The sequence below is a fragment of the Hoplias malabaricus genome, chromosome 16 (assembly GCF_029633855.1).
Source record: "Hoplias malabaricus isolate fHopMal1 chromosome 16, fHopMal1.hap1, whole genome shotgun sequence".
NCBI lineage: Eukaryota > Metazoa > Chordata > Actinopteri > Characiformes > Erythrinidae > Hoplias > Hoplias malabaricus.
The window spans coordinates 10,846,594-10,861,416 of record NC_089815.1 but is presented as its reverse complement, the minus strand read 5'-3'; the positions used below and the strand labels follow the sequence as shown (position 1 = coordinate 10,861,416).

General features: G+C 39.2%; 2 protein-coding genes across 3 annotated transcripts in view; both read left to right on the top strand.

Moving 5' to 3' along the window:
* Window positions 1-5,360, top strand: part of dennd2b (DENN domain containing 2B) — a 76,492-nt gene extending 71,132 nt beyond the window's left edge. For both annotated transcript variants that reach the window (XM_066647299.1, XM_066647298.1), the window contains exons 18-20: window positions 410-649; window positions 909-995; window positions 4,871-5,360. In XM_066647299.1, coding sequence (XP_066503396.1) covers window positions 410-649; window positions 909-995; window positions 4,871-4,896 — 353 coding nt within the window. In that variant the 3' untranslated portion in view covers window positions 4,897-5,360. The remainder of the gene's footprint in view (window positions 1-409; window positions 650-908; window positions 996-4,870) is intronic.
* A 1,584-nt stretch (window positions 5,361-6,944) lies between these two features.
* trim66 (tripartite motif containing 66) overlaps window positions 6,945-14,823 on the top strand; it is a 37,176-nt gene continuing 29,297 nt past the window's right edge. Inside the window, exon 1 of the mRNA XM_066648225.1 lies at window positions 6,945-7,067. The gene's annotated coding sequence lies outside the window, so the exon portion shown is untranslated. The remainder of the gene's footprint in view (window positions 7,068-14,823) is intronic.

The window sequence follows — 14,823 nt, the reverse complement described above, 5'->3', positions numbered from 1 at the left end:
GAACCAGATTTATTCTCATTTTCACTGGAGATATAAGCACAATAACAATATACAATCTCTTGTAATAAGTGGTTAATTTACAATCTGTTTGTACCCATTCACTACGCCAAAGCCACCAATCGTTGGGCCTTTAAATGTTCTTATTGACTATAAGGTGATTCATGGTTATCTTTTAAATCTCATCAGACCAACAACATTATGTTTAAAGTTGAAACCATCACACAATTGACATATATTTAAAAGCTTTTTAATGGTTTATAGAATGGATAAAAAAGAAATTTGTGGGTTTTTTGGGGTGTTGTGGGCAATATGAACAAATAATTTTAATTAATTAATAAGGCGCATCATAATTTTCGGTCAGCCATTTAATTAAAGAATGTTTGTCTTTGTCTTTCTGCCATTTCCCCAGAATGCAATTCCTTGAACAGTGTAGTGTCAGAGGCCTTCATCCGCTTCTTCTTGGAGACCATTGGCCACTACTCCTTATTCCTGACCCAGGGTGAAAGAGGGGAGCGCGTTTTCCAGCGTGAAGCCTTCCGCAAATCTGTGGCCTCTAAGAGCATCCGCCGCTTCCTGGGTGTCTTCATGGAATCACAGATGTTTGCCGGGTTCATCCAGGACAGAGAACTGCGGAAGTGCAGGGCCAAAGGTAAAGAAGGCAAAAAGTCAGGAGGCTGAACTGGGTCAGTGACCACTAAAACATCACATCCTGTTTAGCTGGAGGCTATAAGAAACCCACACCCATCATAATTGGAAATTGCTTGTTATGGGAAGGAAATTGGAGGGGCAAGTGTAAATTCAGCTCTATGCTGCCATCTGTTGGTGGTGAGGTTGCCACATTGAGGTTTTGAGAAAATCTCGTAATACCTTACTGTGAACATTTCTGAATCATGGTTGTATTTTCATAGGTCTGTTTGAACAGAGAGTGGAGCACTACCTGGAGGAGTTGCCTGATACAGAGCAGAGTGGAGTGAACAAGTTTTTGAAAGGACTGGGTAAGCTTAGCAGTTGTTCTCTTAATAGGGCATACGTCATAAGTTAACACCTAGCCCTAGAGCATCTTATGTGCGGCTTAATTAACACAAACTGGTCAAATAGACTGTGAAGAGCATTTTCGTCTCTGTTGATATATCAAACACAAGCCTTCAGAGAGAGAATTCTGATGGAGAATGGATTTAAATTTTAGTTTTGCTTATTTTATTTTGCTATCAGTACCAAGTTTACTAGTCAGTGAAAGTAACTAAACTATATACCTGTATTTTGCAACAATTATTTGCATACACAGCAAACAAATGGTTTTAATGCTGTTGTTGCTTAGCAACAGGATTTGCAGCTTGAACCACCATTCAAGAAGACTTTTAAGTGCTCTTTTTTTCTGCCTTCAGAAGAATGCAGTGTGAACCCTCTTTTGTGTTGTTTTTTCTTCTTTAAATGAAGGGGTCAAATTTACAACATATTCCACTTATAGAGCCAAGATGCTTTGTTTTGCTTCTTTCACTTTAAAATGCAGTGTTGTCATCAAAAATCAATAGACACCCAACTTTTTCTGTAAATATTCCCCCAAAACCTCTTTCAGCCACTGAAATAACTGAGCCACTGTTTTGTTTTACAAACAAACAATAAGCCAGTGTCCTAAACCATTGGTTCTCAAACTTTTTAGACAAAGTACCACCCATTATCAAACCAAAACCTCCAAGTACCACCTATGATTTTTACTACAAAAACATGTGCGCCCCTGGTTCTTCCTCTGTTCCGGGGGCATAAGGCAAAATCTTGCTTGATTTTTACATGTTTTTGTTGCTTTTTATTTACTTGAAATTTGCATGCTTAACACAAAATTATCTGAAATAATTACTCAAAATTATAGAGTGAATAAAAATAACTATAGGCTGAAACTGAATGTTTTAAACACAATTATACATTTATGAGAACATATAAAATGTATGGCCAATAAGCGTTTTAAAATAAATAAAAGGGACAATGATGCGAAGAATGGCCACGCTTTCCTTCAGCCGAGTGTTTTCTTTGATTTTGTCTTCATGTGTACAGAAATCTCGTTTAGTTTATCTCTTTTTTTGCCTCTGGATTTAGTCCATCTGGGCTTCTGAATAATTCTCGGGCTTGGTCTCGACTCGTGTATCTCCTTTTTGCTTTGCCCAAACTGCTCACGTCTGTCTCTAGCCTTTGCTTACGTCCAGTAAGCAACTGACACTGGGCTTTATTTACACATATTTAAAAAAAAAAACTGGGGATTGCGATCCCTCCATGGAAAAAAAAACGCTACCTCCCCCCAACCCCCACCCACCGTTCCCTTACAGATATAATCAACTACGGTGAATACGTAGCACGTTGTATTTCTCTACAACAAAAATTAATTTCAGTGGGGCATAATTATAAAAACTGTGAAATGTTATGTAATTTACACATGAAAACAGATTCTCAATTATGAATAAATTCTTTAATTAAGTAGTAAATATTTCAAGGTCATTCGGCGTACCACCTCTTGCTGCTTCACGTTTCTACGCATAGAAGCACTGTCCTTATCTATATCAACAAGTCAGTACAACTTTAAAGATGCTCTATAAAGATGCTCTATATAGGACATGGTGACACCACTGGTGGAAAAGTGTAATTGCACACAACTTGCAGAAGAACTTTTTTTTTGTAAGCACAGTAATTACATTATTGATTTATAGTTCTAGTCTATATATTCTGGGGCTGTTATGTCGATTTGTTTGAAAACAGGGGTTTCATTGTATAGGATATTTCATCATTTTTATATAACACATCCAGTGTCCGAATATTCTTAAAAATTACCTGCAATTCCATTATTATGCACTTATATTATCATTATAGCAATGGCATAAAATGGTCCTAAAATGACAAATATATTGTTTATCAGTTATTTCTGATAAACCATAAAACATGGCTATATGAATATGATGTTTGGAAGTTGGAAGAGCATTCTAAAGAGAGTCAGTCCAGACTTGGTGAAGAAAATGTCTTCAAAGGATGTGAATGAATGATCTATTTTGAGATATCAGATGCTTACGTACTCAGCCCTTTGAGCCAGTATTTTTTTTTAGCTGTGTGTATGATGTTCATACCTAAAAATGGATGTAGTGTTCTAAAAACTCCTGCCAAATCCCACCCCACACATCTGACATTTGAACACATTTTACACTTCACAGCAGAGTTCCCAAAACCCATGTAGACACAAAGAGAACACACCAAGCTCCTTGCGGGCAGTGACCCGAGGTGGGGATTGAACCCACAACCCCAGGACCCTGGAGCTATGTGATACCTCTTTTGCCACTGTACCATTCCATTAGCACATTTTACAGGCAGATTATTTTTCACAGAGGAGATTCTCAGGAAATGCTACTTTGTTTGCTCCCCTTTCATGGGTTCACACCTGGGGACATATTTTCATTGAACCAACCCAGTTCTTTGACAAAAATAGCTTGGACATGAGCAAAGTTTGCTCGTCGTTGGCACTGATTGTGCTTTGGTTGGACAACACAATGCTCTGGTAGGGAGGTTAGCTGCTGTTAACCCTCTGTTAACATTTCAGTACATTATTCATACATTTCTGCTGTGTTACAAACTGTGGGATATTAAAAGACACTGTGGATTTAGTGAGAAGTTGGTACTTCATTTGTTAGACAAAAATAATTATTTCCACATTCAGTGAACGTCAGAACATCATCTGAAGCCTAGACAGGAAATGCCTCTCTACTTGCAGCAAATGTATCATTGGATTACCTCGTATCTGCACACATTGTCCATTTTATCTGCTCCACTGACCATACAGGAGAACTTTGTTGCTCTACAATTACAGACTGTAGTCCACCTGTTTCTCTGCATACTTTCTCATTCCCATTTCATTATGCTCTTCAATGGTCAGGACCCCCACAGAATCACTACAGAGTAGGTATGATTTGGGTGGTGGATCTTTCTCAGCGCTGCAGTGACACTGATGTTGTAGTGGTGTGTTAGTGTGTGTTGGGCTGGTATGAGTGGCTCAGACACAAAATTTTAAACACTGTGCAATCACTTTCCACTCTTTTAGACACACCTACATTTTCTTTCCACCTTGTAGATGTAAAGTTAGTGACAGTAGCTGATCTGTTACTGCAGAGTTTGTGTTGATCATACTCTAGTCTTTCATAAGGACCCCATCCACTGGATGGATATTTTTGGTTGGTGGATTATTCTCAGTTCAGGAAGGACACTCTGGGATTTTAAAAACACTAGCAGCACTGCTGTGTCTGATCCACTCATACCAGCACAACACACACTAAAACACCACCATGTCAGTGTCACTGCAACACTGAGAATGATATACCACACATCATATCTGCTCTGTGGTGGTCCTGTGGGGATCTTGACCAGTGGAGAGCAGGGTGAAATGGGATAAGAAAGTACACAGAGAAACAGGGGGACTACAAAGTGCTCCTGTATGGTGCTGGAGCTGTAAAAATGGACAATGACTGTACATTCAAGGTTCCTAATCCAATAATTCTGTGTACTTCTTTCAGCTGTAGCCAAAAAAAAATGGACATAGTGTGACATTAATGAAGAGCTGGAGGTAGTTTTGGGGGGATGAGGAGATATTAAGAAATTTGGGGAACTTGCTGCTTCAGTGTTAAATTAAATAAGCAAATTTGGACTCCAGACATCTCTTGGTCTATCGAATACATGGGGTTAAGTGGAAAACGTACGGATGACATTTTCTTCCATACCATTCCATTAATACTGGGAAAGCTCATGGAAAATAGTTGATGAAGAGCCAGTCTCAATACATTAGATTTAATAAAGTGCACATGCTTTGTAATCAGTAACACTGTTTTCATTCATGTTCTTTCAGGGAAGCTGCTTCATAAAAAGAACTGATGAAACATGGAAAGCAAAAGTAAGGACATTTGTTCAACAACCCTTGGCAAATCACTGCGATTTTGAAGACCTAACACAACTCATATATCTGAAGATGGGTCAATTGATTTGACTTGAATAGTTAAACCTATTGTACATATTTATGATAGTGACTGTGATCCTATAGTTCCGTCTTTAGGTTTCTTGGTACATTGTGTACGTATAGAACAATAATAGAGTGGTACTGTGTGAATGAATGGTTATATTGGTACAGTACAGCATTACAACCATGAACTACGATGTGCTGTATGTGCTGAATGTAGTTGGATGAACAAATGGCAATGAATGTGAGGTGGATGTACAGTTACTGTGTAGTATTTAACGCTAGATGTTGCTCGGTGCATTGCATTTTGTACATGTATTAACACTTGAAATATATAATTACCATACCTGCAATGCTTTGTACAAAAAAATCAATAAAGCTTTTCAGATTATCATTCCCTCTTATTGTCCTATGATCTTGGATTTTCCTCTCATTAAAAATCGTGCATTTGTAATGGAACTGATGGAGCCTGCTCTTGCCGACCAAATTTGTCCAGAGTAACTTTAGGAGCCAAAGCAAAGACCTGGGAAAAAGTTAATGGTTTAAAGGAAGCCATTCAGACTGCAGACTTCTTCAAAGAATTTGAAAATAAGCACAGATGGTGCAACTCTGTGTCAAAAAGTGTGGCATTCTAAATGTGCTTTAAACAAAAAAAATCAAATAGTGGGACAGAGGCCCACATGGATGGCTCTACAGGAAATGGCGCTCATCCCACTACATGCTTAACAAGAAGCTCATCAGGGCTTTATTCTTTCCAGACTCAGTGCCACACCGGTGTTACTGCAAAAAATGCAGTTTCAGGAAAGTAGGACACTTTTTGGCAAACACCAGAAGAGTTCCTTTAAAAAAACTCACCTGCCAATTATTATTTCAGTCAAATTACCTCCACTATTGGACCAAAGGGAAAACTTCACACTAAATGTAGAAACAATTCTGTGAGGGTATGTTGTCACTCATCCATGAGAGCATTAGGGCAGTCAGGAACTGAGATTGGATCAAACGTTCTGGATCACAAATACCCCTGTACCACATGCTTGGTATTAAGCATATAACTTTTTAAAAAGGTTTTAAAAGGTGTTTGTGCACCACTGAATATCTATCCACAGTTTAGGCACCTTAAAGGAACATTAGGTAGTATTTTTACCTTTATTACCCAGCTTCAAAATCATCGTGATTCTCCACTGACCTGTACTAGGGAGAAAAGAGCCTCTGCCAATGCTACTCCAGGTTCAGTACTGCAGAAACTGCACTGTGGAACTTTTGGAGGAGGGTAGGTAACCACCACTCTTTCCCAGTTGATTTCAGGACAGTGCTATAAAAGTTAATTACATTCTTAAAAATGTAGGGGGTGCCCAGGAGCAAAAATACCAAATCTTACAAACTGTTCTTTATAATATAAACGGCTGAATTCAAGCTTATAAGGAATGTCTATAGATTATTAAATTAAAGTACACTATAATGGATCTGGTCTGATCTGATCCTATTAACACTGTATCCTCTAGCCCAAGCTTGCATCCAATTATATTGGTCAGCATTTTATATGGAGATTAAATAATGACTGAATGGATGCACCTTAAAGAAATTGAACTCCCTCATTGTAAGAGGGGTCTAGAAACATTTGGACAAATGCTAAATTTGACAGATGGCCTCAAATGTTTGAGTATTTTTAATATTCTGAGCACGCATTCTCTGAAAATATGTAATGAGACAGAAAACAAGTGACTCCTGTCATTCAGTCCTGTATGAACTTGAACCCTATTTGAGAGTCGGATCATTGGAATTTGGTTTGGTTTCCATGGAGTCGATTCACTATATAGTGTAGTGAGTCGGTTGAATCGGATGGTCGAAAGAACCTGTTTGGTAAAAAAAAGACTCGAACTTCCCAGCACTATTTTGAGAGAGAAAAAGAGAGGGAGCGAGCATCACCTGCCACCTGGAGCGAGACGGTTGGGAGAGAGTCGTGTGAGAGAATCTCGCGATTTTAGGCGATACTTTGCTGCTCGGTGTAAAAATAAAGACGAGTGCGACAGAGGCGACATCTGCCGGACCGGACCGGACCGAACTGGACCGGGGATAAGAGCGGGTCAAGGTAAAGAACTTAAATCACTGGCCGTTTCCTGCAACTTTATCAGCCGACACGGACAGCGCTTATGTGACACGGGGGCTTAGAGGCTTGACTGTGTCCAAAACAAAATACTTTTAAATACATATAAACGCATTGTTGGATGAATGTCTATTGGAGGTGTGCTATATTTAACACACTGTGTAGTATGGAACTGCGTGATTTAGGACACAGCTCAGATTTTAAATCTGCAGCGTTTTTCTGAGGAGGATTCGCGCGTCTTCTTCCAGAGGAGCTTCATTAACCCACATTGCAGCGGCGGTGTTTGTACTCGGGCTGCGTCATTAACGCCGAGCATCATTAATGTTTTCGGCTGCAACCAGTTTGCGCAGGATTGTAAACCGGGGTAAAGCTGGGGTGAGGAGTGTCGAGTCATGTGCGGATTCACATCTTTTCTAGCATTTTGTAAACATCCAAACTGGAAGCCAAATGCACGTTTATTCGGCGCGAAAAGGGCGGCATGAGAGAGATGAGTTTGTAGGGCGTTTTAAAGGTAACTGCGCAGCGTGTGTGGAATGTTGTGATTTTAAATTCCGAATACGCAGTTTTGGAACTGAGGGGAAAGGTGGAATGTTCCAGAAAAAATAAATCTGTTTTGAGGGAAGATTGTAACTTGAGCGCCGGCTTTCTTCATTAATAGACACAGTTTCATATTTAGTTCAAGCATAAATACCTCTGTCTCTCTCTTTTTTTAAGTACAGCTCTGGTCAGTACATCAAAGTGCAGGTTTAAACAGTAGGCTGCATCCAAATGAGATAATCACAAGATATTTCTCAGAAAATAAATCCTCTAATGCTTCCAAAAAAGTGGCTAAGATTAATGGATGGCTATCCATTCTCCTCTGTCCTATACACACCTCTGTCTTCACTTACCCCTCTCACTCTCCTGCTGTTTCTGTTCCAGAAGAAAGTTGATGGTATTGGTTCCTTAGGTTTATGATGTAAGAAACCCTGGTTGTTTAAATCCAGCGATTTGAGACTGTCCTTGGAACACTGTAGTTGTAAAACAGAAAACATTGACTGTTTGTTTCATTTTTTTATCTTCCAGCATGTTGTCGCTGTCCAAAGAAAAACATGTATATCAAATTTTTTGGTCATTTGTTTTGTTTAACTACATAATTTGGACACAGCAGCAGTCCTTCACATGGTTTTAAAATTTTGGAAAATGGAAAATTAGAAATGATCTTAAATTACTTGGAATAAAATCATTTTACATTCACCTCCAGTGAAAGTTAAATAGGTTTTCCCTTCTCTTCTAAAGTTCCTATGTTGGTGATGTTGGTGATACATGTATTTCTTTAGACAGCGACAGCATAAAAACACCACAGGGACATTTTAACAAGGCAAAAACATGATTGTCACTGGAGGGGGTCTTTTAAATCATGACCACAAGATTAATAAACCATATCCTCATTTTCTCCACTTGAGTGCACTATTTAAAAACTAATTTGTCAGTATTTCTTAAACATGTCACATAATTTACAAAGTTCATCCTTTACAGACTGCATTATATTCTCTAGTATAACATACATTTATAATAGGCCATTACAAAAATGTCTGCTTTTAAAAAGTCAAACAGTGTCCTTTAGAGTCCATTTAGCAAATTTCCACACAATTTGTTTTTCGGACTTTTCCACTATTTAATCACTTCATGTACAACTTCTTACAATGACATCTCAGCAGATAGAAATATGCAGAAATTTTGTAAGATTGGAGGACTTTCCCTTGAAAGAAACTGCAGGTGTTCATTCAAAATTAGGTAAGTCTTTTACGATGTGCTTTAAGTGTTTTTCTTTAAACAGGTCTGTCCCACAGATTCCACCCGCGCTGCCGCACTTTGAGTGGAGTACAGTGATCTGCAGGTGCTTCCCTTTAGCACCTTTAGTAAGCTGTTTCCCAAGATTAGTAGTGAGAAATGAACACCAAATTACTTCTCAGAGTAGAAAGCACCGTTAGACACGGTTTCATATATCGTCACTGTCTAATTAAAATATGTATCTCCCAAAATAGTAACTTTACAGGAGAAGGAAAAACCTTCTAAACATAACAATGGAAATCAATGGAAAAAGATTTTATTTGACAATTGACAAAAGATGGAAATACATGTTTTTAATTGGAGTGAGTGAGTGAGAGGTCACAAGCTTATTGTATGAGATGCTTTGCATGTAAAAACCATCCCAAACCAGCACTGCTCAGAAACTGGGATTCCTACTGATTAAGTAGTATACATCATTCTATTTTACGCCTTGGTTACTAATGATGCTAAGCTGCTCTTAGTGTATTAATTGACACTTATCATTCACTTTAGAGTTGATCCATACATAGGCCTGCTTAAGTAGTTTTCTACTTTGGATATGAAAGAAACAGTCCATGATTCTGATGTGTCAGTGCATTTTTGATGCCTTTCTGTTTGCGTATTGTATTGATGTACCACATTTAATTCAAGTGCTTTTGATGCATTTTCAATCATGAAAATTCAAAGCTGCATTTCTCAGTGCCCAGCTATTCTTGCTTCTGCAGGTTGTAAGTTCAAAACAGTACATATTTCAAGTTTTAAGGAAATTATTTCCTTACCTGTCACCTTTTTATCCAGTGTGACAGCTATTTTTGGTATAATCCAAGTGCAGGATGTGCAATAGATTAAAGTAACGAGTAAAGAATAGCTTGTCTGTTTGCCTCTAAAGCAGTGGCTTATTTATAGCTTCTTAGCAGAACATCACACCTTTTTAATTAGACACAGTTAACCATGAAATCCTCCATTAAGGGAGAGGTATGGGTCTCTCAGATGAACAGTTTGGAGTCACACTTTGCGAAAGCTACATCTGCCAGGCCTTTGGGGCTGGAAAACATCAGTCTTTTAGTGCACAATATTGCAGCCGTGCTTACCATGCTCTCTCACTTTTGAGCTCAGATAGCGTAGCTAAGAACAGTAGTGATGTTTTGGTAATTCCCCATTGGGAATATCAGGAAGAATCCCTGTTTTCAGTGAAGAAGCAAATCCCAGAAGGCTGGACTTTATTTGCCTCACTTTTAAATGAAGCATAAGTAATACTGTGTCCAGCTGTCACTGCCTGTTTGTCTTCTGTGTCAGTCCTCAAAGACCATACAGACATCTAGGGGGCGGCACAGTGGTGCAGCAGGTAGTGTCACAGTCACACAGCTCCAGGTGACTGTCTGTGAGGTGTGTTCTGTGTGGGTTTTCTCTGAGTGCTCCCGTTTCATCACACGGTCCAAAAAAACATGTTGGTAGGTGAATTGGCGACTTAAAAGTATCCATAGGTGTGAGCGTGTGTTGCTCTGTGAATGACTGGCGCCCCCTCCAGGGTGTGATCCCACATTGCGCCCAGTGATTCCGGGTAGGCTCCGGACCCACCTCGACCCTGAACTGGATAAGCGGTTACAGATGATAAATGAATGAATGAATACAGACATTCAATGTCAGAGTACTCCTCAGCTAATATATGCAACATAGAGTAATAAAGGATGTTGATTTAGGAGCTATAGAAACAGTCAAATCATGCCTAAATTTTGTTTTAGCAAGGGTTCAGTGAAGGAATGCACCAAAATATTAAATTGGTGTCTTGAACTAAACTATGTTTTAAATTAAAATATCAAATACACCATGTTTTTAAAATGAAGATAGAATAAATAAAAAAGTTAAAGGAACACTAGGTAAAATATGGTATTTTTGATCCTGGGCTCTCCCTTTGCAGTGTGTAATTGATTTTACAGCACTGCCCTGAAATCAAGTGTGGGGAAGGTGATTTCTTACCCCTTTCTAAAAGTTACATAGTGCGGTTTCTACAACGCTGAGCCCAGATTAACAAGGACAGAGGCTCTATTCTCCCTATTTCAGGTCAATGGAGCATGAAAATTATTACCAAGCTAGAAACTAGAGTTGCTTTAAATAAAGGACAATGCAAATGATGCAACTACAGATATGCCACAGCTTCTCAGATCTGCTTTAAGGTGGGTACACTCCCTTTGTTCAACAGTAAAGATTGAAATGGAACAGAACATCCTTGAGAACAGCATTGAGGGGCAGTGAAGCAGCATGCTCTGGAATAGTGGAGCATCCAATACATTTGGGATGAGTTAAGTGGGTATTAATATTTGAGTGGCTTATTAATACCCTTAAAGGGACAGTAGGTAAGATTTGGTATTTTGCTCCTGATTCCCGCTACGGTTTCATAGTGTAAATTCATTTTTACAGTACTGTCCTGAAATCAAAGGTTATATAGTACAGTTTCTGCAGTGCTGAACCCAGAGTAGCAATAACAGAAGCTCTGTTCTCCATTTTATAGGTCAATGGAGCATCACAGTGATATTAAAACTGTAATTTTTTAGGTACAAATACGACCTAGAGTTCCTTTAATAGTAGAAAAAAAGTTGGATGTGCACAGACTTTGTCTGTATGATGTGTATTAAATAACTAGACAATCCAAACAAACACACTGCCTCCCTGTACACACTTTCATGAACGTTTCAAACAAATATGAAATGGTCGGTGTGGGTCTTTTTCTGAAACTGTTCATTTGGGAAATTTTGAAGAGCATGAGTAGATTTAGCACCATTCCTCATAAGTCTTCAATAAGCCAGAAGTTCTCAATCCTAGTTCTGAGGATGCTGCGGGATGTCCATTTGGTGTTATCCTTGCACCTGACTCAGCCCTTCATGTAATTAGCAGTGTTACATTGCTGAGTCAGACGGGTAAAAACGAGCAGCGAGTGGAGTCCGTGGGACTGGGGTCGGGAAGCAGTGCCGTACGGAGCTCTGGAGATGTTATGAAAGGAGCAGGTTGAAATATGAGATTACCATCTGCTGTGGATAAATCTGACATTCCCTCATCGTGATCTCATAACCGCAATGTTAATGGATGTTCGCGAGGTGTGCTTCCAGGGGAGAGGCTCTCCTCTTGAGTTTCTATTAATGTGCCCTCTCTGGAGATAGCTGTGCTCACTCAGGCAGCAACAGAGCCCACACTGAATTCACTTAGCAGAGAAGAGGAGCCATAGCTGGCAGAGAGAGAGAGAGAGAGAGAGAAAAGGTGGAACAGAATGAGAGAATGAAGGGGGAGAGAATAAGAGAGACGAGTGAGAGAATAAAGGGTGAGGGAGTGAAAAAAAAGGAGACAGGGAGGGTGGAGAAAGAGAGTGAGTGAGTGAGTTTAGAGAGCGAGAGAGCTCTTTGGTTTTAAAAGCTAAATGGAAGGGCATGAAAGGCAAGACAGCAGTTTTGAAATGCTGGCGCGTCTGCCTCGCCAGCTCCAGTCAGAGTGCCTGGCTCGGCTAATTGTGTTTTAAAGTGGGTCTGCGAGTACACAATGGGGAATGGGCTGGTTTTAAGCTCCCTGTGCAGCTCCGGAGGAAGAGAGAGTTGTCAGATTTGTAGGTCAGGCTGCAGGGGTTGTTGTCAGGCAGACTCACAGCGGTAGAGGTGGTTTCATACTGGGTTTTTCTTCTTTTTTTTTTTTTTCTTTTTGCCTTGGTGCTGATGTGTGATATTTCTGTTGGCTTGTTTACTTTGCTTGACGAAACCACAAGGCCACTTCCCACCCCTCCCACCTTTCCTCTGTCCGTCTATCTATAACTTATAGTAAGAATTACTTCTTTAATCAAGTAATCTATATGACTGTTGCTTGACTAATTTGCTAATCTAAATATTTTACACCGTTTATGTCCAACCATTTGTAGACACATCTAATATTTATAGCTGAATGCTGCCTACTTTACGGTATTTCCATTGGGGATACTGGCATTTAAAGCAACACTAGGTAGTATATTTACCTTTAAATTGCAGCTGTAAAATCATTGTGATACTTCACTGTCCTGTAGTAGTAAGAACAGAGCCTCTGTTGTTGATGATCTAGGCTCAGCATGGCAGAAACTGCACTATGTAACTTTTGGAGGAGGGTAGGAAATTACCTTGACCTCTCTCGTTATTTAAGGACAGTGTTATAAAAGTGAATTACACTCTGCAACTGCAGAGGAAGTGGGCAGCACAGTGGTGCAGCAGGTAGTGTTGCAATCACACAGCTTCAAAATCCCGGGGTTGTGGGTTCAAGACCCGCTCCAGGTTTTTGGTGTGTTCTCCCCGTTCTCGCCGGGTGCTCTGGTTTTCTCCCGTGGTCCAAAAACACACATCAGTACGTGAATTGGTGACTCAAATTGTCCATAGGTCTGAGTGTGTGTCGCCCTGTGAAGGACCGGCGCCCCCTCGAGGGTTCCTGCCTTATGCCCAGTGATTCCGAGTAGGCACTGGACCCACCGCGACCCTGAAGTGGTTACAGACAATGAATGAATGAATGAACTGTAGGGGGAGCTCCGGAGCAAAAATGCCCAATCTTACCTAATGTTGCTTTAATTGAACACATTTTGTATCATCTATGATATTTCGCAAAGGTCAAGCACGTGTTAGCGGGGCGGGGCATAAAGCCCCTCCCAGGAATTGGCTGAATTGTCATGGCTGAATGTTGTCAAATAGAGCTGCTTTGATAAATAAATATCATCGACTTTAGTTGTGTGCAAATGTCAGAGACCACACTTCATTCGTTTCATTCCCACTCAAAATGCGTTTTTTAATATCAGTTCATAAGGAAGAGAAAATGATTTGATTTGACAGTTTGTCTGATGAAAGTCCATATTTTAAATTCTCTATTTGATTAAAATAAACAAAGCCATTTTACTGTGGTTTTTAATGAAGACTTCACATTAGTTAGTCATTTATTGAGAGGTTTAATTGCTCAATTAATTATCAAAATGATGCCACATTTGTAGAGTACTAGCAACAGAAGGTATATTCCTCTAGTTCTTGCTGCAGGACTCTGCAATCTGGTGGAATGACTGCTTCTATAACAGGAATGTGTAAATTATGATGAAAAATGTAGAGCTCATTGGTTTTTAAAGGTTCCATAGAATGGAACTTTTTTTATTTTTTATTATTTTTTTTTTAACCTTGGACCAGTTGAATAAGGAGTTCATGGAACTGACGAACAGTGAAGTGAACAGCACTGAAAGTGAAACGTCTTTTAAATTTCTGAAAATCACTTCTATATTTTTACTTTGCTTCGGCTGTGGTTCTCTGTTTCTGTTTTACTGTGTTCTGTATGTAAAGAGGGACGTTGTGCTTTTAATGTGGCGTGAAGTTAACATTCTGGTATTTTTAAGGTGGTATCGAATGAGATGTGATGTTTTTATATCCACTGTATGTGGTGTTGTGATTTGTAGTGTTGAAAATAGAATCAGTGGAGATTTTCTGTTTAGGCATGTCCTACATAAGATAAAAACTAAAAAACAACCACCGTTTTTAGGCATAGCTTGTTAGAATCGATCCTAAAGAGCACATATTTTCAAATATTCTGCCGTACATACATGTAAATCTACAGGTAAATTAAACAAATAAATGTGATTTAAATATAAAACTGCACACTTATGAATTTTGAAAGTAAGTTGAAATATGTGTAGATGGTTTTATTTATGGGTTCATTTTAACTGCTAAGGTCAGAGAAGAGTTTTACAAGTTCTTGTTTTTCATTGGACAGCGATGATTATATATGAATATATATATATGTTTATGAGTCTAACCATGTCATGGTTCACCTCTCACAATTGAGTTTGTCCAATCATTGCAGTGCCTTGCTATAAACATCCAATCAGAGCAGAGCACCTCAAATTACTAATGAGCCCACCATAAAAGGGAAAACAGGACCAAACAGGGCTGTAAAT